Source organism: Podarcis pityusensis (genome assembly GCF_964106645.2).
Source record: "Podarcis pityusensis genome assembly, chromosome: 6".
NCBI classification, from domain to species: domain Eukaryota; kingdom Metazoa; phylum Chordata; class Lepidosauria; order Squamata; family Lacertidae; genus Podarcis; species Podarcis pityusensis.
Window position 1 is genome coordinate 7,851,810 of NC_138030.1, and position 25,358 is coordinate 7,877,167.

Sequence of the window (25,358 nt, forward strand, 5' to 3'; positions counted from 1 at the left end):
AGCATCTTTGTTTTCCCCAAGCCAGAACTCTGAGGTTTGTTTGTTTGTTGTTCAATTTTGAAAGCCTTCTTTTTTAAGAAAAAATCATGATGATGATTAAAAATAAATAAATCTCAATGTCTGTGAGCTGTGTTGGTCCAATGGCAATGACCGCTCCATCTTAGGAACAGCAATGTTGGAGTTCTCATTCACTCAACACCTTCTCCTGGCGGCTCAGTAATTGGTTTCAGAGACAAAACGAAAGTTTTACTCTGTTGCCATTCAAAGGAGGTGATAGGTAAGATAAGAAACTACCTGAAATAAATAAGCCAGCCTGTCTAAGAAGAGATCCATCCATCATACTATCCACACAATAACAGCTGGAGACATCAGCCCTTTGCAGGCATTCAAGCCCAGTGGAAGAGAATTTATATACGGAAGAAGGATTCTGGCTCCATGCCAAACAGATGTGCATCCATTGGAATGTCTATGCTCTACAGCTGGACTGTAGTGGAATCTTTGGCCCTCCAGATGTTGCTAAACTACAGTGGTACCTTGGTTCACAAACTTAATCTGTTCTGGAAGTCTGTTCCAAAACCAAAGCGTTCCAAAACCAAGGCATGCTTTCCCATAGAAAGTTATGCGAAGTAGATTAATCCATTCCAGACTTTTAAAAACAACCCCTAAAATAGCGATTTAACATGAATTTTACTATCTAACGAGACCACTGATCCATAAAATGAAAGCAATAAACAACGTACTGCAGTCACACAATCAATCAGTCAGTAGCTGAACTGGGTTCCACACAGTAACAAAAACAAAAAGAAAGAGCAGCAACTCCCCCCCCCCCCAATAAATGGCCAAAACAGACAGAGCTCAGCGTAACACTCAAAACAGAGCATGTTCGGCTTCTGAAAAAAGTTCGCAAACTGGAACATTTACTTCCGGGTTTGCAGTGTTTGGGTTCCAAGTTGTTTGAGTACCAAGGTAGCACTGTACAACTCCAATCACTCATAGTAAGGATGGGTCAATCACCAGAAATGATGGGAATTGTAATTAAGCGACAACTGGAGGGTCAAAGGATTCCCACACCTTCTCTAGCATTGACCACCCTGGGCCCTGCAGATGTTTTAGACAACAGCTCTCTTCAGACCCAGCTAGCAGGCCAGCAGGGCAGCGAAGGCTGGTGTAGAGGAATTCGATGTACACAGCTGCATGTGCAGGGGCTCTCAGGAGCCCGGCCTTTGTTGGACTCCCAGCCACGTGTGAAGAGTAGAGGTGCGCTGAAACCGCAGTTTCAGCAAACAAAATGGTACCAGAAAGGAGAAAGCTTTTGGGAAATGCTCTGGCTTGCATCCAACTTAATCCTTGCACATACAGAAGAACTTCCAGAAGTGCAATGGAATCCGCCCTCCCTCTCCTCTCGCACACGTATGTAAAGGTCAAGGACTCCTGGATGGTTAAGTCCAGTCAAAGTCGACTATGGGGTGCGGTGCACATTTCACTTTCAGGTCGAAGGGGCTGGGTGTTTGTCCACAGACAGCTTTCAAGGTCATGTGCCGAGCATGACTAAACCGCTTCTGGCGCAACAGGACACTGTGATGGAAACCAGAGCGCACACAAACGCCGTTTACCTTCCCGCTGCAGCGGTACCTATTTATCTACTCGCACTGGTATGCTTTCAACTGCTAGGTTGGCAAAAGCTGGGACAGAGCAACCCCGTTGTGTGGATTCGAACCACCGACCTTCTGATCAGCAAGCCCAAGAGGCTCCATAGTTTAGACTACAGCGCCACCCGTGTCCCAAACCTGCATCTCGCACACATGCCCCCCACCCCTTGTGTCCCCAGAACTGGTCTGGGGTTTCACCAAACCGTCAAAAGTGAGATTTGGAGGTGGCAATAGCAGGAGCTAGTTATGTTGTTGTTGCAATTCAGCTGGAGGAGATCCCCTATCACTGAATCTTGACCACCACCACCCCCCCATTAAATCTTGGCCACACCTTACAAATGTTGTTCCATAGTTGTGGTCCATCCCATCCTCCTAACTGAGACCTCCCTTCCTCCTAGCTATGCTTGATCTGTGCATTGTGGTTGAGTTTGCAAGCATCTTTCCACCACTGCTGGTGATTTGTGGTGGATGCTATAACTAGACTACAGTTCCCAGAGGGCGGGGCAAGAACGCGCATCATCCAAGAATGCGTGCCACTAGTATTATGAGAACTCGCGGAAAGTAAATGAGCTATCTCCACACCACACCACCACGTTTGCCAAGAAATATTGAGGGGGAATCAAGCTGAGGGCAGCTTTGCCATCCCTATTAAAAAATACTGTAACATAAAAGCTCTCTATCCAATCTATCCAATCAAGGGTTTCTTTAAAAAAAAAATTAAAAATTGTGCATTTCAGTAGACTGACTGAGTGGACAGAATAGCAAATGGACTTAAAACAAGCTCTGCAGCTCAAAAGGGTATTTTCATAGTTACATCTAGTTTTTTAAAATAGCTAATAACGAAGCAGGCACTATGGCTATCTGAGGGCAGCAGTTCTGAGGAAAGTTGTTCCTTAGCTACATTTCAGTGATTCAGATTCGTTAAAGATGCCAAAAAGTAATATGCAGCATATGTATTAAACAGATGTAAAAGAAAAAGAAGAAAAATGATTGAGGCTCCCCTCCCTCCCCCACACCACAAATCCAAGAAGGCGGCTGTCAATCAGCATCATATAGCAATTTTTAATATATATATATATATATATTCTTTTACAAGATAAACCTAAGAGCTCACTTGAATCAAAGAAACCTTTTTACAAAAACCAGTCGCATCCCACAATGGATGGATTTAGTGAGGAACTGCGACTCTTCTCTGGATTACTGCCCCTGCCTCCTATTAGTCACTGTCAGAGAGTGAAGGACGTAACAGGGCCTTTTCAGTGGTTGCTCTAATTATAATAATTATCACGGATTTCTGCTTGCGCAACATAACTTTTCCCCCTCTCCACCCTCCACACATCCCCAAAAGTTGTTCTACAGGTGCCCCCAACTCTCCAGAGCAGATTCAGGGACATAGCTGTCAACATTTCCCTTTTTTAAAGGGAAATTCCCTTATTCCGAATAGGATTCCTCGCAAGAAAAGGGAAAAGTTGACAGCTATGTTCAGGGAGGGGAGGGCTCAGGGTGTACATTGGGGGAGAAGAAAGGGAAAAGTTCTGTTGCTCAAGCAGAGATCCATGTGCTGAAGGGAGACTGACTTAGGTCAGTTTCTCTGAGTATACTCTGAGTAAAACCTAGTGGGAAACAACGTTTCTACTACAGCCAGGGCCGTATTTACGTTTGATGAGGCCCTAAGCTACTGAAGGTAATGGGGCCCTTTATAGGTCCAGCTGTCCTTTGCCCCAACAACAAATTAAATGTTTTTTGTGTTGAATATATGCTATATGGTAATTTATGGACCGAATAGGTATCTAAAGCCATTTGCACATAACAAAATATGTATTTTATCAAAGTAACTGTTGAACTGAAATACAATCAAGAAGAAGTATATTAATAGTGAAGTACAGTTAAGAAGAAGTATATTAATAGTGAAATACAGTTAAGTAGAAGTATATTAATAGTGAAATAATTATTAAGCTCTAACTTAAAATGATTGGGGGCCATTACTTACATGATTGGAGCCTACACAACACAAAATACTGTTGCTGAATGTAGGTTTTATTTTTATTTGTTTTTTATCTTATATTTTGGAAATGTACATCCAGTTGTTTTTTCCTTTAATTTTTTTGGGGGCCCCCAAGAAAGTGGGGCCCTAAGCTATAGCTTATTTAGCTTATACGTAAATCCAGCACTGACTACAGCAGAATGCAACCGAAACACAACCCAGAGCATCACAAAGGACCCCACAAGCCTTAGGGGCATCTCACTGGGGTCACTGGTCCCCCTTTTGGAATCAAGAGCCCCAACTCAGTCAGTCTACAGGGGCGCCAGAATAATTCTTGGTGGAATCCCAAAAAAGGGGCACATGATGAATGGGCATCACCTGCGCTCGGGCCAAGGCATTTCCCTCCTGCAATTTCTGCCCCGTGCTTCTACATCTTTCACCCAAGAGCACATGTTGACCTCAACTCACAGGAAACAGGACTCACCGCTGCTGACCCGCTCCGCGGCCCTCGCGTCCTGGTCAGTTTCCCGAGCATGACGAAGCCAGCCGTCGAAATGCTTTCTGAAGTTCCAAGCAATTTCTCCGATGTCTTCTTGCAGTCGATATAGAGCCTGACCCTGGAACGGCTCACAGATAGGTGCACCTGCTCAGCAGACAATAATAGTTTCATTGAGCTGCACCACGGGAGCTGGAGAGCTCGATGCGCCGTAACGCAACCTGACAAAATAATGGGCACGACACGGTGTAGAGCAGGGGGTGGCAGGAAGCAGATACCTAGGTAATTTTTTGGCAGATCCAGCAAAGATTTCTGCTAATGGTTTAATTACTCTCCACATCCCAAATCATCCTGCTGAAATGAAGAAAGCTGGATAGCAGTCACCATGAGAAGATTTTTGCATGGACTGTGTGTCCTGTTTAGTTCCCGGACTCCAAACAAATTCTGCGGCCCAGAATTCTTTAATTCTAATTTGTATCTTTCTTGCATCAGACTCTGGTTGGTGGATCTTAAAAGGTAAAGGGACCCCTGACCATTAGGTCCGGTCGCGGACGACTCTGGGGTTGTGGCGCTCATCTCACTTTATTGGCCGAGGGAGCCAGCATACAGCTTCCAGGTGATGTGGCCAGCATGACTAAGCTGCTTCTGGCGAACCAGAGCAGTGCACAGAAACGCCGTTTACCTTCCCGCCAGAGTGGTACCTATTTATCTACTTGCACTTTGGCCTGCTTTCGAATTGCTAGGTGGGCAGGAACAGGGACCAAGCAACAGGAGCTCACCCCATTGCGGGGATTCGAACCACTGACCTTCTGATCGGCAAGCCCTAGGCTTTGTGGTTTAACCCACAGCACCACTAGTAAAAGTCATAGGAGATCCTTCACACCAGGAGTCTGCCCTTCCGTGGGATAGAACAGCACCAGGCCACACGCACAGCATGCATTTAAAGCACTACAACACCACTTTAAAACTCGTGGCTTGCTTCCCCCAAGGAATTCTGGGAGCTGTAGTTCCTTTTGGGTGCTAGGAGTTGTTCAGATGCCCCCTTTTCCTCTCACAGAGGTACAATTCTTAGAGTGGCTTAACCATCGGTCCCTCTTCACAGGAAACGCTGGCAGTCATAGCACTTTCAATGTGTCCTATGTGTCAAATGAATGTGGTCCCAGGGCAGCATTTAGGGCTTAGATTAAGGTCAAAGCTCTGCTGTTCCAGGAAGCTTGCTGTGGCAGAGAGACCTGGGGAACTCTTGAGTATGCAGGCTTAGTTCACACATATCAGCATACCAGGTGGGGAAACATTACGTGGAATACACCAGACTGTGTGTGTGTGTGTATGTGTGTACTGTGGAGTGTTTCCCTATTAAAAACAAACTTTCCCTGCACATAGGAAAGCAGCATACCAGGAAGGCTAGGATAGAAATCCTATCGCTAACATCTAATGATCTATGGCAGAGCAACCACTTGTAAGATTTCCTTGCTGCAATCAAGAGTCTTGCAGTCCATGATATTGTTGACCTAGTGTATGAACTAGGCTTCAGTCTAAGCCATTTCCAATGGCATTGGTTTTTTGTAGGAGATAAAGGAGATTTGTCCCATGATATTTTTATTTTTTTTAAAAACAAACAAACTAGTGGCTACCAGTTGCAGTAGAACTAATTTTAGGAAAGGGTAGCCAATTGCATTTTGTGTCAAATGGGCTCTTAAACAGGAAATTTCAGTTGTATTTCCCAAATACCTTTTCTTCCTGCAATCTGGTCACTGGCACTCGGCGGAAAGCAAACTGGGAGAGGAGGAAACTGTGATTCTCTCTATCCCTGAGAAAAATGTAATAGCCTCTTATTTGGAGACGAATGCTGTGCTCTGACAAATGGGACACCGTCCAAGCCAATGAGAAAAGGAGAGAGTTTCTATCCTGAAAGGATGTGTGTTTTGAGAAGAGAGTCCACTCATAGCTTATGGACAAAAACAACCTCCAAAAATTATCTGTGCTATTTATGGGTGTAAAAATGGAGGCAGCATTTTCATGTTGGTTTTAATTCTCATAAAAGTTTGTCTCAGTTGATGCTGCATGAATCAGTATTTTTTACTTCATACTGGAAGTGATAGGCTAAGAGAGAAACTAGAGGAAGTAGGGTCCAAACCATCGTTTCCTGCCATTCTATTAAAATAATATTATTAAATCAGGATCCACAGTTGCTCCCAGAATTTTCTATCCTATCGAAGGGCAACAAAATCCATAATTCTGAGAGATCATTTTGCAAAAGGTTCTTAAGGAAGGGCAAATGTTCATTTGGAGTTCATCAAAAAATAACATCTTCAGGATGTGTATCAGAAATCCCGGCTCATCTGATCCCAAGTTTATGTAACAAGCTGCAAAAATGAAACCATGCCTAATAGGCAGGAGGAACTGAATTATGCTTTCATCTTTGGTGCTTTTGGCATAATGCGTGGAAAAGATGTGGGTCTCACCTAAGCTGATAGTGCAACACATTGGAGGAAGTGAGGTGGCAGTGGTGGTCCAGGAAAGGCTTTTCCAAAAGGAAATGCCTTAGTGGAGAAGTTGGAAGTAGAAGAGGAATGTGGATGGCTGGAGACAGAGGAAGTGCCTGTTCCAGGCAGAGAGAGGAACACATCGGAAATAGGAGAAGGGAACAGAGAAAGCATTGCCATCATCCCTTCCTTTTAGTAAGAGCCTGCCAATTCTGTGAAGCAGGCGTTGTCAAAGGCACAAGTCAATTCAAGAGCAGTAAGATGAGAACCAATTGGCTTCAGTAAGGCATTAAATATTTCACAGTTGAAACCCAGCTAAGCTTGAGAAGTGCCCAGAAATACTGGGCCCTGCCTCTTTAAATTATGGCTGTTGACCAAAGTGGACTCACAGATGATACTCCCTGCGAAGGTCATTGACTTGCCAAAGCAAAAAGGCAGAGTCAGAAATTAAAAGAGAGGAGCAAATTATAGAAAGGGGATAAGAAGGCAGAGGGTCAAAGACGAATGAAAGTTTGCATTTGATACATGCCACAAATATAGTGTGCATAGAGCATGCTTGGCAAATTCACACCATGATCAACTCCCGCCCGGAAACCAATGTCCCCACTGTGGAAGGACGTATGGATCCAGAATTGGCCTCCACGGTCACTTACGGACTCATTGTTAAAACAGTGTTTATGGAAGACAATCTTACTCGGCTACGAGTGATCGCTAAAGAAGAAGAAGAAGAATACACGCAGGTCTTGCTACCCAAACACAGTGTGTTCTCAGGAAATCATTTGTTAGGCGGGTGTTCACATAACAAATCAACCATTTCCACTGATGCCTATGGGGAAATTTCTAATGCGTTCCCAACCATAGACGTTTGTACCCCAAATGATAAAAAAGCAGGAAAACTCTCTCAAACCTTGCAAAAGGCAAACAAGGAAGTCAAATTTGCTCTCTTATTTGACCAAACTCTCCCCCCTTCCTCCCCGTCTCCCACCAGCAAAACACAAAGAAGGAAGGCTTGTTTAAGACTGCTTATTTGTTTTGAGTACTGCACGCAGGTTCGACTGTTTGGATATCTGAACCTGCAGTGTGTATGGCGAGGTTTGGGTACTAATGCTTGGTGCTTGAATAAGTGAATTTTCGTAAAACGAGTGTTTGGCTAGCAGGACCTGCATGTATTTACAAAAAACCCCACAAAAAACACAGTGCATGTGCAACATGTGATATTGAGTAGCTACAGCTCACTGGTAGCACACATGCTATGCTTACTGGTAACGACACATGCGACGTAACAGGCTGTATATAACAGTATAACTTCTATTTCAAAAAATCATTCAACATATCATGTCACAATATGTAATTCCACAGACACATGGAACACTACAAGATTGATATAAGCATTCCACATCGTGGTTATTGCTAATATAAGAACTGAATAGGCTGTATCTCCTGATCTATCCGCTGGACTTTAATCTCTCAGAATATGTTCCGCTCGTATGATAATTTGGTCTATGGAATTATATATTGTGACATGATATGTTGAATAAGTTTCCAAGCACAATTCAAAGTGTTGGTGCTGACCTTTAAAGCCCTAAACAGCCTCGGTCCAGTATATCTGAAGAAGCGTCTTCACCCCCATCATTCTACCCGGACGCTGAGGTCCAGCGCCAAGGGCCTTCTGGCGGTTCCCTCACTGCGAGAAGCCAAATTACAGAGAACCAGGCAGAGGGCCTTCTCGGTAGTGGCACCCGCCCTGTGGAATGCCCTCCCTCCAGATGTCAAAGAGAACAACAACTACCAGACTTTTAGAAGACATCTGAAGGCTTCTGTTTAGGGAAGCTTTTAATGTTTGATGCATTACTGCACGGGTGTCAAACACAAGGCCCGCGGGCCGAATCTGGCCTGCCAGACCTCGTCATGTGGCCCGTGTAGCCGCCGCCTCATCCTCAGCTGCCGCCTCATCCATTCGGCCCCCTCCCTCGCGCTACTACTCTCCGCCCACGCGCATCAGGAAGCCAACCGCCTGTCACCTGACGAAGCGCTTTTCAACGGTCGGCCCGTCAACTGTCGGCGGAGTAGCGGGAGGGTGCCTTTCCTCATCTACGGAAACCCAGCGGGGACACGGCCAAAGGCTCGTTTGTTAAATAATGAGGGGCGTAGCGGAGGCGTGGCGTTCTTTTGAGCGGAGCCCGTGATTGGGTGTCTTGGGACTAGAGGCCCCGCCTCAGGCCTGGCCTCCGAGACCGGCCTCCCTCCTTCCCTCAGTCCTAGGCTGGAGAGCGTCCAGGGAGGTGCTTCCGCTTTCGTTTTCCCTACTGTTCTCTCCCGCCCTGTGAACTGAGGATCGCATATTCCTTTTAAAAGCAAGGTGCTGCTTGCAAGGTAGAGAAAGGCTAGGATGCGCCAAGCAGACTTCGGAAAGGAGCCCCATGGAGTTTCCTAGCGCTTGCTAACAGGTAAATAGGTATACAATTGCAGCCGGAGTCGCGTTGGTCTATCAGCAGAGTGGGGCCGATCCAAATGTCCACGAAATAGGGAACATGCTGTGCTGAGATGTCAACCGCCCAACCACAAAAGAGGAAAACCTGGTTTAATGGTGAAGTTACAAGCACTTGACTTTAGTCACTGTCTTTTAAAAAAATAAAAAAAGATTTTGGGACGAGAAACGCAGACATGGGTGTAGCCGGGGGTGGCAGGTGCCCCCTTAATCAATAAAAAAAAATAAAATACAATTCTCAGGTTCCGACGCCCCCCCAAAAAATCTGACTACGCCCATTAATGCAGACTTAATTAGATTAAGCAGTGGGATTTGAGCTTCTGTCTTGGGCTGCTGGGACAAAGAAGTAAGTAATCACTGCTCCATTTGTTTATGTGTGTGTGGGGGGGGAAATGTAGCACTTACCTACACATCTGGATAAGGACTCACTTCTTCCTTGCCCTTACACCTGCCTTCCTCAAATAAATATTCAGCCCACAAATTTTGGAATTCCAGGACCGTAGATTGGGGAGCTACTGCATTTACATGGAAACTTTGGCAATATTTGTATGTTTTTTTTTTAAAAAAATACTGTCTGTTACCAAAAATCATTTTTCAATAAATTGTACAATAATTGTACATTTGAATATCTACTTGCCATTATTCTGACTATGTTTCTGCTTTCAGAGCTAGTTATTACTTACATTATTACAAAAAACAGTAATAATTGAATGCAGTGACAATAATTTATGATAATAAAGAGTGGACACATAGTCCTACAGATACAACCGGCCCTTTGAGGGTGACCAAACTGCCGATGAATTTGAGTTTGACACCCCTGCATTATTGTATTTTAATATTTTGTTGGAAACCACCCAGAGTGGCTGGGGAGGCCCAGCCAGATGGGTGGGGTATAAATAATAAATTATTATAATAATATTATTATTATTGTGTGTGTTTTTAAAATAGAAGTTATACTGTTACATACAGCCTGTTACGTCGCATGTGTCGTTACCAGTATTGTATTTACGTAACGAAAGGTTCAGCAGTGTTTTGTACGCTTACAGCAGGCCCCAGATTCATACAGCACCCCCAGTTGAAACAGATCTCAGATAGCAAGGCTAGGAAACATTTTGGCTCGAAACCTTGCAAATCTGCTGCCAAATAGAACAAACAATTCTAGCTTCAGAGGACCAATGGTCTGACTCAGTATAAGGTCACTTTATAGGTCCAGCTAATTGCGTCAGTTTAATTTTCAGATCATTTTAAAATCCCTGAGTCACTGGATCCTAATTATTATTTTTTTCTTTTTGCAGATTGTGCCCATGTCCTTATTGCATATCTTCTTGGAAACTTATTGCGTACATTTACCTAGATTAATGCATGCAGACAGGAAGTGATTTAGTAATTCATTATTATGCTGGCACACACCCCATCGTTCATTGCTATCTCGGCACGTACAAACACCAACAGGTTAGCAAATGTCCCAAGGATATTTCTAGAATCGCCATTTAGAGAGGAAAGGAAGACTTTAAAAAAATAAAAATCATCCTGAATGGATTTCTCCTTTGGATAAAGGACCTTGTGAAAACTGCCGTAGAATATCTTCTTCACTTCCTGCTGGTCAAAAGTGACTTCCTCGACATCAGCTTCATAGTCACGGTGGAAATATATCAAGGATTTCTTGTTGGCTATAGAGGGGGAAAGATGACAAATAACCCAGGGGTTATAAGGAAAACCAAAGAGGACAGTGGACTATAGGCTTTGTACATGCTGAAGTAACAACAGAAAAATAGTAAAACACATACTTGTGAGAACCGAAAATCTGAGTGAATGGAACAACATCTCAAGAGATGGTCTATGGCAGGCATGTCCAAAGTCCATTTCAGGGGCCTAATCTGGCCTGCCAGTTGATTTAATCTGGCCCCCGTGGCAGTATATGGCCTGGGGTAAAATCCTTTTAAAAAAAAGCTTGGCAACTTCAATCCTAAATAAAGCTCAACAACTTTGTGGTAAAAATGGGGGGGGGGAGCTCAACAACTTTCGGGGTAAATCCTAAGAAAAGATCAACAATTTACAACTTCAATCCTAAAAAATGTCAAGAACTTTGGTCGGCCCTCACGTATCAAATCTGGCCCTCTTTGAAAAAAGTTTGGGTACCCCTGGTCTACGGGAATCATAGTGTATGTCTGAAAATATATGAATCATGTACACCAGTCATTTGAATCTTTCCTATTGAACCTCCAGTGCCTACTGAATTCTTCTTAAAAACTCCAGGAGTCATTTTAATTTCATTTGATCGTTTTAACCCATTTTTACCATTTTGTATAGTATTTCTTGTACATTGCTTAGAGACTATTGTAATTAAGTGGCACATATATTTTTAAAATGAATAAAAATCTATTGCTACCCACTTTTGAGCTGGGGAACCCCCAAGGGATGAAGGCTCAGAGCCTGGGGACTGGTGGTGGGACGACGATGAGTGGTCAGAGGGAGAAGATCGGGAGATGACTGTGAGGAAGGGATGTCAGAAGTTAAGAGGTAACAGGGTTTAGTGAGGAGGAAGAGGCTGTAGCAGGGAGCAGTCCAGAATCTGAGAGAGAAGCAGAGGCTGGAGAGGATGGGGCCAACAGGCAGAGATCAGGCAGGCTGCTGAAGAAGCCAGGGGGTCTCCTGCTCCTGCTGCAACCAGCTCCTCTCCGCCTTGGTTTCCCAGGACCAGAAGAGGTATGAAGAGGGCAGAGCAGAGACAGCCACTCCAATGAAGTCTCAGATTGCTTGGGAAGGACCCAGGGAAGGAGGAGAGCTGTGGGAAAGTGGGGACCATCAGTCCTTGCGACTGCTTCATTGAGGCAAGATCTGCTGGGAAGAGTTGCTGTGCTTACGGGGCATGGCCTCCTGAGCTGTTTGTTTCTTTGAATAAAGAATTCACTGATGCCGTTATTACTGACCTGCTCCTGACAGCAGGGCACCAGCAAAGAGCAATCATGTATGCAACCGGCTGCCATTTTGCATCTTGAACCAGCCATCATTCTGGGGCAGTTTAGGCTCACATCCGCACCATACATTTAAAGCAAATTTAAGGCAGATTTAAAGCATGTTGCTTGCCCCCCAAAAAAGATCCTGGGAACCACTTCACAGAGCTTTCAATTCCCAGCACCCTTCACAAACTACAGCTCCCAGTTTTTTCTGGGGAAGCCGTGTGCTTTAAAGGTGTATTAAACGTGCTTTCAATGTCTGGTGCTGATGTGATGCCTGTTCAAGCATCGCCTGTTCATAGCAGGCACACAAATAGTGCAGAATACTCAGAGAGAATTCTGCCAAGCAGCTGCTTTGTCTAGGTGACACAAGGAAAGAAAAACGTCTGGAATTTTCTCAGAAAATTGTCTTCCGGGAAATTCTGGCTCAGCTGCCCCATCCCCCATCCCTTGTAGCAACCAAATCTCCCTGTCGAATGATCAATGAGCCTCCTTACGGTCAAGTATGATGCCCAGTACAGGCTGGAAGTCCTCATCTGTTATCTGCCACACAGCGAAGGCTTCCCGAGGGCTTTCTGGCAGGAGCCGGAGGAGGAAAGTGATAGTGTATTCGGTTGGCATCCCAGAAGGAAACACTTCGCTGAGGAAATAAGTGAAGACACAAAAAGCTCTTCTAAGCAGAGAACATTGGAATGGCCTCCAAGAGTTAATCCCTGGTGCCATGGCAACAGACTGAACACAATTAAAACCTACCTGAAAGAAATTTGAAGAAAGCCCTAAATGACATAGGTCCGAAATATCCATCCTCACAGATGCACCATCTTGCATGCCAAGATCATCAGGGGGAGCTCTCTTGGTGCTCCCATAGCCTTCAGAAGTGTGGGGTGGCAGTGGCCCGGGAGAGGGCTTTCTCTGGGGCAGCCCATAAACTGCGAAACACCCTCCCCACAAAGCTGCATCTTCACTATACAACTTTTGCCACGTGATTTTATGATTTTATATGTGTTGAAAGCAGCCCAGAGTGGCCGGGGAAATCCAGCCAGATTTGGGGGGGGGGGTTATAAATAATAATGTTGTTGTTGTTGTTGTTGACACACCTCTTTACCCTGGCCCTTGGCCGTCAAGGTACGGTATTTTGTTCTGTGGGACCCACCTCTTTTGCTGAATTTATTCTGTCTTTGCTCTGCTTGAACTGAACTCTACAATTCTATGATTCTATGACTACATCAAATAAAAGAATTCTGGTGAGCACTGGGGTGCAGTGTTTTGTTCTGTTTATATATACCGTATATATTGTGATTTTAAGTTGTGAACCAACCTGAGATCTATGGGTATGGGGCGGTATACAAATTTAATAAATAATAATAATCAATATGATGAGCATCACGTATCGGCTTCCTTGGTGTGATAGTTGCCAGTTCTCAACTTCATGGCAATGAGTTCAATCCAGACTAAGTAAGCGGATCTTAGTTCCACTGAAATTAAAGGTAAAGGGACCCCTGACCATTAGGTCCAGTTGTGACCGACTCTGGGGTTGCAGCGCTCATCTCGCTTTATTGGCTGAGGGAGCCGGCGTACAGCTTCCAGGTCATGTGGCCAGCATGACTAAGCCACTCCTGGCGAACCAGAGCAGCGCATGTAAATGCCGTTTACCTTCCCGCCAGAGCAGTACCTATTTATCTATTTGCACTTTGATGTGCTTTTGAACTGCTAGGTTGGCAGGAGCAGGGACCAAGCAACGGGAGCTCACCCCGTCACAGGGATTCGAACCGCCGACCTTCTGATCGGCAAGTCCTAGGCTCTGTGGCTTAACCCATAGCGCCACCCACGTCCCTTCCACTGAAATTAGTGGTGGTTAAATTGTGACTAACTCGTCCCATGGGTGTTTTTGGGACCCATGTTCAATTAAGAATGCATGGATGCAAACCAAAGGTCAGGTCTTACGCTCATGCTTTTCTCCATCTTTAAAAATGGCATCATGCCCTTGAAAGGGCAAACCGCCTTCTTCTTCTTCTTTGTCTTCACATATTCTGGCTACATGAACAAACCAACTTGAGTCTCTGAACATTTTGACTAAGGGTACTCTGTGGAATCTCACAATTCGATGCTAAGAAGCTTTGCTTCTTTAAACAAGATTAAAATTATCCCTATGTTTCAGCAATTAAACTTAAAAAGGAAGCTACAGCATGCTTCTTCATAATCCAGTCTGCCTTGCTTTGCAAAGCTGTAGTCAATAATAGAATCAAATGGGATACATGGCGGGCCATTATAAACCCCAGATTACAGAGAAGACTCTGGGAGGCAACTCGACAAGCAAAGTCATGCTCCAAAGTCATCGATTAATGGAGACCTGCACAACTTGCAGAAGGCCATAAAACTGTGGCAAAGTTGACCCAGTATTTATGAACAGGTGCAGATATCCTCAGGGTAATCGAATGGCCAGCTTACACAATGATCATAAGCAAGCACACCAGGCTTGTGGGGAAAGACCATAGCTCACGGGTACGGCATTTGCTTTCCATGCAGATGGTCCTAGGTTAAATCATTGGTATCTCCTGGTAGGGCTAGGATAGATCCTAGTCTAAAACCCTGAATAGTGTAAGATAGCTAGTGTAAGATAATACCAATCCAAGTTTACAGACCTGACAGGGTGCACATGACCCCATGGGGGAATGAACACTGGACCCCATGGGGTAATGAAAACTCACCCCAGAGCTCCCCTTGCTAGCTAGGGGTGATGGGAGTTGTAGTTCAACAACATCTGGGGACCCACAGGTTGAGAAAGGCTGCTTTAGCAGGTTCTTTCAGCTGTAGGTAGTCTTGATGGTGAGACCATGATTTCTGTGGTCTTGGGTTGCGGTTTTAGGCCTGGGGTGAAATCCTTTCATCTGTCAATTGAATAAGGGGTGTGTGAAGTGGTGACTCACCCCTCCTGCAGCGGCGTTACCAGGGTTCCCCATTAAAAGGGGAGTTGCGAGGGGAGTCACTGGCCAAACGCTGAAAAGGCAGTCCCCTCAGCTGCACAGAAAGGGGAGCTAGCTGTGTAAACAGACTTTTCACAGTGCCTCCCTTTGTTCCAATTAACCTTGCTGTGCCTCAGTGCCCCAGCATGGGGGACTGAGAGGGATACAGACCCAGTGCCTAAGCCAAGGTTCCCTACATCTGAAATTGTTAATAAAGTTGTGGCCATTTTAATCCCAAAATACGTTGTCGCATGTAATCATTGCTCTGGGACTGACTCCCGGAGGAGCCAGGGTCTGCAACTGGGCACACAATGTAAGAGAATGCCCTTGTGAATAACATATTAAGGGTGGAGGATGGAGTTTCATGTGGTTGTGGTAAGGGTTAACTCCCTCCTCATGTGCCGTGGCCCCAATCCTGATTGCCCCCTCTCCATGGCTGCTGGTTAAACTTAGAAAATTAGACACCCTTAATTTTGACTGTGCAATGAAAGTCACAAGGGTAGTGAAGATGATGGACTTTATGGAGCTAGCTGACCTTACTGGAAGAATCCGCGACCAGAAAGAAGAGGAATATCAAGAAGATTGGAGGAAATTTAAGGACTATTTGAATAAATATTGTAATATTAAAAATTAGAAGTTACTTGAAAGTACCAAATAGGCCTAGGATTAAATTAGGATTTATTTAAATAAATGGGATTTAAAACATTAAGAAAAGTGAAGAAATTTGATTACAACTGGAATATTGTGCTTTAATAATGATATTGGAAAACTGTTACATTCAGACACAAGGAAATTCAGAAGGAAGGGATTAGAGGAAGTCAAGTAATATGTTCACAAGATTGGATTTTTAAATAACTAAGCTTGTTTGTGTGGTTTATTTGTTTATGGTTATTTGTTATAGATGTTTTCCTTTTAATTTTTTTATTTTGTAATTTTATTTTGGTTTGGTTTTTTGTTGTTGTTGTGCAGCATTCTTTGCAGTATGTGTTACAATTGTATAAAATCTAATAAAAATTATTGGGGGGGGGGGAAGAAAGTCACAAGGTCGTTTGGTTCCATGTCAAGGAGGAAGCCACAGTGCTCTCCCATCAATGTTTTCCTCCAAAAGCTGGTTGAAAGTTTGTTTGCTCCTCCCAAAAGTGACTGCAAGGAGAAGGGGAATTCTTAGGCATGTCATCAGAAAACTGCACGTGGCAGAGATCCATTTGCCTTATCTGATGGCCGGATAGATAGCTGCTTAACGATACCACGAGTGTGAGATAGCAAAAGCAGAAGCACTGAGATGAGATATAAGCATATCGAATCAGACCCTGCTGATGAAACATCTCCAGTACCTCAGCTCGCTCTGGCAGCATAGCCAAGCGGCTTCCTCAATTTATCCCAAGGCATTTCAGAAATCAATTTATGGGCCTCTGCACAGAGACGATGCCATGAAAAGCAACAACCTCCTTTGTCCTCTGAAAGAGGTGCTTCAGAAACTCTGAATTTCCACCCGAATCCGCCAGCGTGGGAGCTTCAAACTCCAGTTGCTTTCTTCTGTGCAGCAGAGATCATTTCTGCCAGAACCCCAGAAACACCTCCACCCAATGATACTAATAATTATCAGGTTGCTTGAGAGTATTCAAAGCAAGGGAAGAACTGAAGCTCAGTGGTAGAGCACCTGATTGGCATGCAAAAGGTCTCGGTTTTAAATCCCTGGCTTCTGCAAGCACGGCTGGGTAAGATTCCTGTCTGAAACCCTGGTTACAAAGAGTTCTGAGTGACATAGACCATTGGCCTGGTTCAATATCCTATGTTCCTAAGTAAAGCAATTCTTCTTAACAACTCTTTCATTAACCTTGTGTTAGGGCTGCCCTGAATAGTCTTTAATGGCGAACTTCACTTTGAAATTAGCACATTTGACAGAGCCGAACAAATTACCCAAATCAGCACTCACCTTACTGAACATTTGCCCATTTACAAGGTGGTTCAGTGCCACTCATTTTTTTTTATTTTTTACTTCTCTTCACTGTTTTCCTTCCCTGGCCCCTTCCAATCACTCTGTCTGTGAAAGGTTTTCAGCTTGCCCAGACAGAATGACCTCCCCTCTCCTCCCCTCGCACATTGTTCTGGGGGGGGGCGTCCTCCTGACCCCTGCCGGAGCCAATTTGGGGGGAAGGCACAAGGGGAGGAAAGGGGAGACAGCCCTGTTGTGCAAGTGGAAGTCCTTCTGCAGGGTTTCTGCTAATGGGGCTGTTTAGTTGAATTCCACCCAAAGTCCCTAAGTGACCTGCAAAATTCAAGAGTGTGAGGCATAACACAAAATCAGAAAAGGAGCAACCCGTTACAATAAAGACTGTGCAATCACCCATGAAACAGGCTTAAGAAACAGCAGCCGTGAGTGGTTCTGTCACCCTACTAATAATTGACCTTGCAATGAGGCTTCTTAATCCAGTTTCCCGTGTAATATTATTATTATTTATTTACATGCCACCTGTCTCAGTGGGTTGCCCCAGCCACTCTGGGCGGCTCCCAACAAAACATCAGCCATTAAACACTTCCATGTTAAGAGATGCCTTCAGGTGTCTTTAAAAGTCAAATAGTTCTTTATCTCCTTGACATCTGATGGGAGGGCGTTCCACAGGGCAGGTGCCATCACCGAGAAGGCCCTCTGCCTCGGTCCCTGTAACTTCACTTCTTGCAGTGAGGGAACCGCCAGAAGGCCCTCGGAGCTGGAACCGAGTACCCAGGCTGTACTATGGGGCTAGAGATGCTCCTTCAAATATACAGGGCCAAGGCCATTCAGGGCTTTTAAGGTCAGCACCAACACTTTGAATTGTGCTCGGAAATGTACTGGGAGCCATACACTTTACCTTGTCTTCCGGGTCAGCTGGATATCCCTGAAAAGAGTGTAAGTGTGGATTCCTAGGAAGATGTAGGGTTCCATAGCAACTCCTTTGATGGAGGCGTACTCCTTTTCCATCAGTCCAAACACCTCCATCATATCATAACCTGGAGAAAACAGAGAACCAGGAATATAGTGGAATGCCTTGTCTGTACTAAAAGCAGCAATCGCCACAAAGGAGGGGAGGAGCAGGGGGCTGGAGATCAGTTCCATAGCAAATGTGAGATTTGAACCCAGAGCTCCCAGGTCCATCCCCAGTTCTTAGAATATGGGATTCCATCAGCTCTTGGACAAGGTAGATTGTTCCAATGGGTGTGTATGTGTGAAGTTTGGGTGAATCAGCCATAAAGATTTGCCCAGTCGCTCCCAAATAGCATCAGCTTGCGCGTTGTAACGAAGAGGCAAGCAAAATCCTGGCAGAAAATTAAACTGCTCCTTTTCCCATTTTCATGTCTCTCCCCACACACTTTAAACTGCTAAGTGAGGGTTGACCTGAGTTGCATGGCAAATACATATTTTCCCACAAAAAAGAGAAAGGGGGGACCTCATCCCCCAGCCCTCGGAGCTTCCTTCCTCCTCGCCGACTTCTCATTAAAGCTCTGTGAGTCACTTTCTAAAGTCTTTAATGCAAGCAGGCTTTGCAATCAGCAATTCCCTCCCCCCTCCCCAACCCATTCGCTTATCTGAATTTATGGAAAGCTGAGGCCAGGGTGCGGGCAGGAGGAAGGAACAACTGGAAAGGAGATAATTATATAAATAGTAAAAGGGACGCATAAAAAGAAGGGAAGGAGGGCTTTTAATCAATATCCTGCCTCCACCAGGTTCATTTCCCCATAACCCAGTTCTAAGTTTTATCTATCAAGATGGCAGTATGTAGTATGGGGATTAAAATTTGCAAAAGACCCCGGCGTTGAAATCTTCTCATCTCAATTAAAGTTTGCACTAAATGTTAATAATGTTATCAAGGGAAAGTTGAAGCCACAGCTGTAGACCATATATAGCTATATGCGGTTGGTATCAAGAGGACTAGGTCAAAGGAGCGCAGCTGAGGCACTAAGCAATTCTGTTTGTGAAATCCTTTCAATTGCAGAGGAATATTTGTAAAAGAAACATTCCCTTGGATTTCTCTGGCGGGATCACATGCTCAGTAATTGGCGTTAGTGCAAAGGCTGAGCCAAACATTTTCAAGCAAACGTTTTTGGTGCCATCAGGACAGGGCGGGACAACAGATGGCAAAATATTTCCAGAAATAACCCCCCACCCCACAAGGGTATCTTTTCCATTCTAGTTTGCTGCTCTTTGTAGCTCCCAATTAGTTGCAGCTTGCAAAACAGCACTTATTCCCCCTAATAACAGCAACATCGTCACACAACCAATCAGCTTGGGCTACGGAATGATGTCACAGCAGGCAGATAAAGCCAATGTGGAGCAAGGGCAACTTGCTCTCTTTCTCTCTAGCTAAATCTGCCTGCACAAATCCGCACCCAAATGGGGACCAAGGTTAATGCCAAAGATAATAGCCCTATATCTGAGTCCTCTGTGGAAATATGGTGGTCCAGTGGTAGCAGTGTGAGGGGAAGAGTGGAGCTGTGCTCAGCAGTTCTGCCCCCTCCATTTTGTCACTGCTAGCCCCAGTATGTTGGAGGAGAAAGTATTTGTTGCATGCCGCCCCAGAATGAAGTGGGGAGCCAATTCCATGTGTTTAGATTTCTTCACTGCATGGGTCAGCATAGAATATGGTGACTAGGCAAGGATAGTGTCATGAACACTTCTGCCCAAAGTATAAGAGCACGATATGAGTTAAGAAGCAGCCAACAGGAGAGAGTCTCGCATTCTTCCCAGGCAGCTGTAAATAGTAGTATCTCAACTCCCCCTCGCTTTAAGAATGACAGGAATGCAGAGAGTGTGCTAGAGAGAAACCAACTCTCTCAGGAAACACAGGCAGTTTTGGAAGGCAAGAGGGAGAGCAGTTCCTCACCGGAAGGGGAGTTAGTTAGCCCAAGGAGCAGACATATGGGAAAGGTTTTAGATAGAAAACAAAGCCAGAAACGGAAGGGTCATAGGTTCAGGATATTCTGCCAGAGCCGGAAGCACTCCTCAGAAGGGTCAACTGATTCATAAGCATTGGACATACAGTTAGGCGTCCGAGGCTTATTGTTTGTATTGCAATAAATCTCCCACCTAATTACAACTTGTGTGCTGTGTTATCAAGACAGCAGCCTGGGCTCCTGACAGATAGCAAGCATGGCCTGCTCTTCCACTCATGCTGCTAGGGCTTGGGTGTAGCCTCCAGCTATTAAAAGTAGGGTTGATGCCACCCTGAATGGGCCACCTGCAAAGTCCTGCCCTTGGTGGTGGGAGCAAACCCACTGCTTCCCTGAGAAGTGGTACAGAACTCAGGCCACTGGCCAACAGTACTGAACCCCAATTCTAAGGCTTAACCAAAGGCCATTAATTAGGACCTCATTGTCTATTATAAAGAATTCTAATCAAGTTGTAAGCATGTGGGCAGGGCCTAATGTCCCTCAGTGGCTATTAACCAGAAGGCTGGTGGTTTGAGCCCACCCAGGGATGCATTGCAGGGGGTTGGATTATGTTTCCAGCACCCGCTTGTATCTGTTATATAGCACCTAGATCTTTGAGACACTGCATAACCAAGAGAGGAGGGCTCTCTCTTTTTTTGCAAAAAAAAAAAAGGAAGAAGCTGGCAGCCTACCTTGCAGAGAACCTTCCATGGAGTCCAGGACAGGGCAGTCTTCAGAATGACATGGAACAGGTGGAAAGTAAGAGACATGAAAGGAAGCATGGATATATTAATTAACCTGAAGGAGAACAACACAAAGGGCTCTGGAGCCTGTTGAATCAGGCCAGAGGCCCATTAGTTCCAGCATGCTATTCTCACAATGGCCAACCAGATGATGATCAAAAGTTTGCAAGCAGGACCTGAGCAGAAGAGCATCCTCTCCTTTTGTGGTTTCCAGCAACTAGTATTTGGAAGCATTATTGCCCTGAACTGTGGAGGTGGCCAGCAGTCATTGATAATCTTCTCCTCCACCCATTTGCCCAATCTCTTTTTTAAAGCCACCCAAGTTGGTTGTTATGCCTGTCTCTTGTGGGAGCGAGTTCTGCAGTTTCGTTATATGCTGCATGGAGAAGTCCTTTCCTTTCTCTGCCCCAAAACTTCCAGCATCCTTCTTCATTGGATGAATAATTTCACACATTTCAAAGGGCCAACCTGGCTTTGAATTTACATACAGTCAAACCTGCTTTACAGTGATTGGAACCTATAGCCCAGCCTTACCCAACTTTTAGAAGACATCTGAAGGCAGCCCTGTTTATGGAAGTTTTTTAATGCTTGATGTTTTATTGTATTTTTAATATTTTGTTGGAAGCCACCCAGAGTAGCTGGGGAAACCCAGCCAGATGGGTGGTGTAAAAATAATTTATTATTATTATTATTATTATTATTATTATTATTATTATTAATTATTATTATTACTTCCTGCCTTCCAGATGTTGATGGACTATCTGCCATCTCTACCCACCGCCCTGTGACTATTGACCATGCTGACTGTGTCTGATGGAGTTCCAACAACAGTCAGAAGGAACCAGTCTGCGGATGGCTGATGCAGCCTAATATGGTCTACTCTGACTGGCAGAGGCTCTCCGGCAGGTGTGGAGCCCAGAAAATCAAAGGTAAAACTTGCATATGATGCTCTGCCCACAGGCATGTGGACCTCAGAAGGTTGCTCTGAAAGGAATGTGGCCTTCAGACAGAAAGCAAGACCCCTAGACAGCATTTTGTTGTTGATTATGTTGCTCTGTGGCCTCGGTCCAATATCCTAGTCTTCAAACTGGGGGCCAATCCACTGCACATTATTTTTTTTATAAAAAAAATATGTTGTTAAATAGAACATTTGAATGGGACAAACAGGTTTGGAAATGCCTGCATCGTTCAAGTCCACTCATCACTTTGCTAGGGCTGGCTGCAAAATTGTCTTGACTTCCAGCTGCCTTGGAGAATGGCGATTTCTAATCCTTATTATCCCGTGCCTGCTGTTCTCCCCACCATGAGGGTGCCTTTATTTCCCCTCCCCCTTGCTTGTCAAAACCTTTTCATTTTGATGAAAGGTGAATTACTGCAATCACAGTAAAATGTTGCACTCCATTCCAGCCATGCAAGTTGGGGGGGGTTTCGTTTCATTTCTTATTTATTCCCTGCTACCGTTTTCTGTTTTTCCAGACCGTATTCTGTAAAGTGCAGCTTTCACCTTGCAGTTGTTTACCCATACAGACTAAAACGGCTGCCATAAGAATGAATTCAGGAGTAAGTGGGCCATCGCATTATATTAATTGTACATGGTGAAAAGGAGTGAGCGCTTTTCTCCTTTTGATGCCCGTTCAAGCCAGCTGCGTTTCGGAAGGCAAAGTGAGTTGTTTTGCAGAAAATAATACAAACACTTTGGCATACGTCTGCAGTTCACCTTTTACAGGAAATCCCCTGCTAAATCCTCTCTCATCCTTTGAGCCAAGGAATCAAAAACTGGGAGCCACAGCTCATACAAATCAGAGATAAGAGAGGAAGAATCAAAGGCTCTTTGGTGAAGAGTTAGAAAGTGCTCTCCATCTAAATGGGTTGAGTGGGGAAAAAAGACGCCTTCAGAAAGAACCAAGCGCTGCAGTTATTTGCTTCTGTATTAGTCCCAGACAAAGGGGGCAAGCTGGAAGCCGGGGAAATGGAGCATTTGATGGTAAAATGAGAGGTGCCCCTGAAAAGCAAGGACACTTGAGAGGGTGTCGCGTTTTGTGATTGTCTTTCTGAGCATCTGCTTAGGGCATATGATCATTTTTACAAAAAGTCTTTCTTACTTAAATAGCACCATCAATCAATGTATCTAGAACATGGGTAGGCAAACTAAGGCCCAGGGGCCGAATCTGGCCCAATCGCCTTCTAAATCCAGCCCATGGACGGTCCAGGAATCAGCATGTTTTTACATGAGCGGAATGTGCCCTTTTATTTAAAATGCATCTCTGGGTTATTTGTGGGGCATAGGAATTTGTTCATTATTATTTTTTAAATATAGTCTGGCCCCCCACAAGGTCTGAGGGACAGTGGACCGGCCCCCTGTTGAAAAAGTTTGCTGACCCCTGATCTAGAGTTTTATAGAAGAGGTGTGTGCATGCACACGAAAGCTCATACCAATAACAAACTTAGTTGGTCTCTAAGGTGCTACTGGAAGGATTTTTTTTTATAGAAGAGGAGTATTGGAACATAGGAAGCTCCCCCCCCCCCCCCCAGTATTGTCTACACCAGGCAAGTCCAACTTCAAGTAGTCAGTGATCTATGATCCAATATAACAGGCACGCCCAACATGTAGATCACTGAAAGTTTGTGGTAGATCAACGGCTCCCCCCCAAACAAGCTCAACATTTTTTGCCCTGTACCCCCCCAAAAACGGGGTTTATCTCCTCCCTAAAAAAGGCTCAACAAATTTTGCCTGCACCCAAAAAAGGGGGGTAGCTCAATGTCAGTTTTTAACTCTGTAAGTAGATTGCAGTCTCTTGGGAGTTGGCCACCCGTGCAATATAAAAACTGGCAGTGATCTACCACCCAGGGATGGGTCCAGGGTGGGTGACAGGGATGGGTGCAGGGTGGGCGAGCGCTGGCTGCTTCCTCCAAGGGGGGCAGAGATGGGTGCAGGGTGGGCGGGTGGGTGCTGGCTGCTTCCCCCAGGGGGCAGGGATGGGTGCTTCCCCCCAGGGGACAGGCACCAGCTGCTTCCCCTGACATGGCAGGGGTGGGTACAGGGTGGGCGGGCACATGCCGACAGGGCCGGGTTGGGTGGGTGTCCAGAGTCAATACAGTCCCTCCTGCGAGAGGAGCTCAGGACAAGGTGTGGCTGCTCAGGCACGTCTCCAGAGGATTGACCAGAATTCATCCAAGGATCGGCAGGTTGATCGCGATCGATGCATTGGACATGTCTGATCTACACTGACTGGCAGCAGCTGCCAATAGTTTCAGGCAGGTATCTTTCCCTGGTCTACATAGAGGTGCTGGACACTGCATTGCATCATTTCATCCATGCAAGCATTTCAGAGTTCTGGGCAGAACAATTCCCCTCCTACTCCTCCTGCCACCTATGGGTTCCTGGGGTTCTCCCAAGCCTATCTGAGGAGGTGGGGACATGCTGGAGAAGGCTGAGAAGATGGGTTTGGTATGCACCCGCCTGCCGCCCAAGGAATCTAATTCCAAGGAGCGTCAAAACCAAAACCCACAACCCACCCTTTCCATGACATTGCTTGGCCCCAGTTTGCTGCTGTATTCCATTTCCATTCTTCGCTGCAGTTCCCTGATAAACACCCAACCGAAACCTTTGCAGTCTCCAAAGGAGTTGCAAAAACCCTTTCCCACAACATTTATATTTTACAATTTATTCCTTGGCAGATTATTGTTGTGGTGGTTTTTAAAAAATAAATAAATAGCCCTGTTTGCTCAACACTTGCTACAAATCCTCTTGCTATCGTGTTTTATAGCCAGTCATTTGAGGAGACACCTGTGACCAACTCACTTACATTAATAACACAATTTACAGAGGAGTTGAATTAATTGAAAGGGTTTCCGAAGCACATTCATAGCTTCCCTATTCTGCCAAGGGCACAGAAATAAATATCCTCTCGCTGAATAATGCCAGACATTTGTTGAAAATAACTCTACACCTTGTGAATTTGCATTTGTTTCACCTTGGATATGCGTTGGGAGAGAAGGAGGGAGGGACCCATTTGTGGCTTAAAGAGCTCCAGGAAAATTGTGCGAATGATGCCAGGAAAGGGATGAGGGACTAGAAAGAATATGAAAATCCAGCAATCGTCAAAACATTGATACTGGATTTTGAAGGTACCCTTCCATCTCCTGTCAAAGTTGCTTGATGTCTGTACCAAACAAAAATAAAATTAGAAAGGCACAAAAAAAGAGGGGAAATCATCACGACACAGGTAAAACTGGTAAAGTAGCAAAAATAAATTGCCTTACCTTCAGCTTTGAAAGGGTAAGATCCTCTTATTGTGGGCAGTCTGGCCAAAAGAGAAGCTACGGGAAAGATAAGAATAGATGCTTATGTAGCTCAGGGATGGGGAAGCTCAGGCCTAGTTAAATGTGGCCCTCTGTGCAATGTGCTCTACTTGGGGCTACCTTTGAAGGTGACCCAGAAACTACAACTAATCCAGAATGCGGCAGCTAGACTGGTGACTGAGAGTGGCTGCTGGGACCATATAACCCCAGTTCTGAAAGACCTACATTGGCTCTCAGTACGTTTCCGAGCACAAATCAAAGTGTTGGTGCTGACCTTTAAAGCCCTAAACAGCCTCGGTCCAATATACCTGAAGGAGCATCTCCACCCCCATCGTTCAGCCAGGACACTGAAGTCCAGCGCCGAGGGCCTTCTGGTGGTTCC

General features: G+C 45.1%; 1 protein-coding gene across 1 annotated transcript in view; it reads right to left on the minus strand.

The window, feature by feature from the left end:
- The window catches only part of COL20A1 (collagen type XX alpha 1 chain), a 156,308-nt gene that overhangs the window by 55,611 nt on the left and 75,339 nt on the right, over positions 1 to 25,358 (minus strand). The window contains exons 21-26 of the mRNA XM_081010996.1: positions 24,938 to 24,994; positions 20,624 to 20,662; positions 17,876 to 18,014; positions 12,558 to 12,700; positions 10,664 to 10,773; positions 4,118 to 4,276 (exon numbers count right to left, since the gene is read on the minus strand). Coding sequence (XP_080867122.1) covers positions 4,118 to 4,276; positions 10,664 to 10,773; positions 12,558 to 12,700; positions 17,876 to 18,014; positions 20,624 to 20,662; positions 24,938 to 24,994 — 647 coding nt within the window. The remainder of the gene's footprint in view (positions 1 to 4,117; positions 4,277 to 10,663; positions 10,774 to 12,557; positions 12,701 to 17,875; positions 18,015 to 20,623; positions 20,663 to 24,937; positions 24,995 to 25,358) is intronic.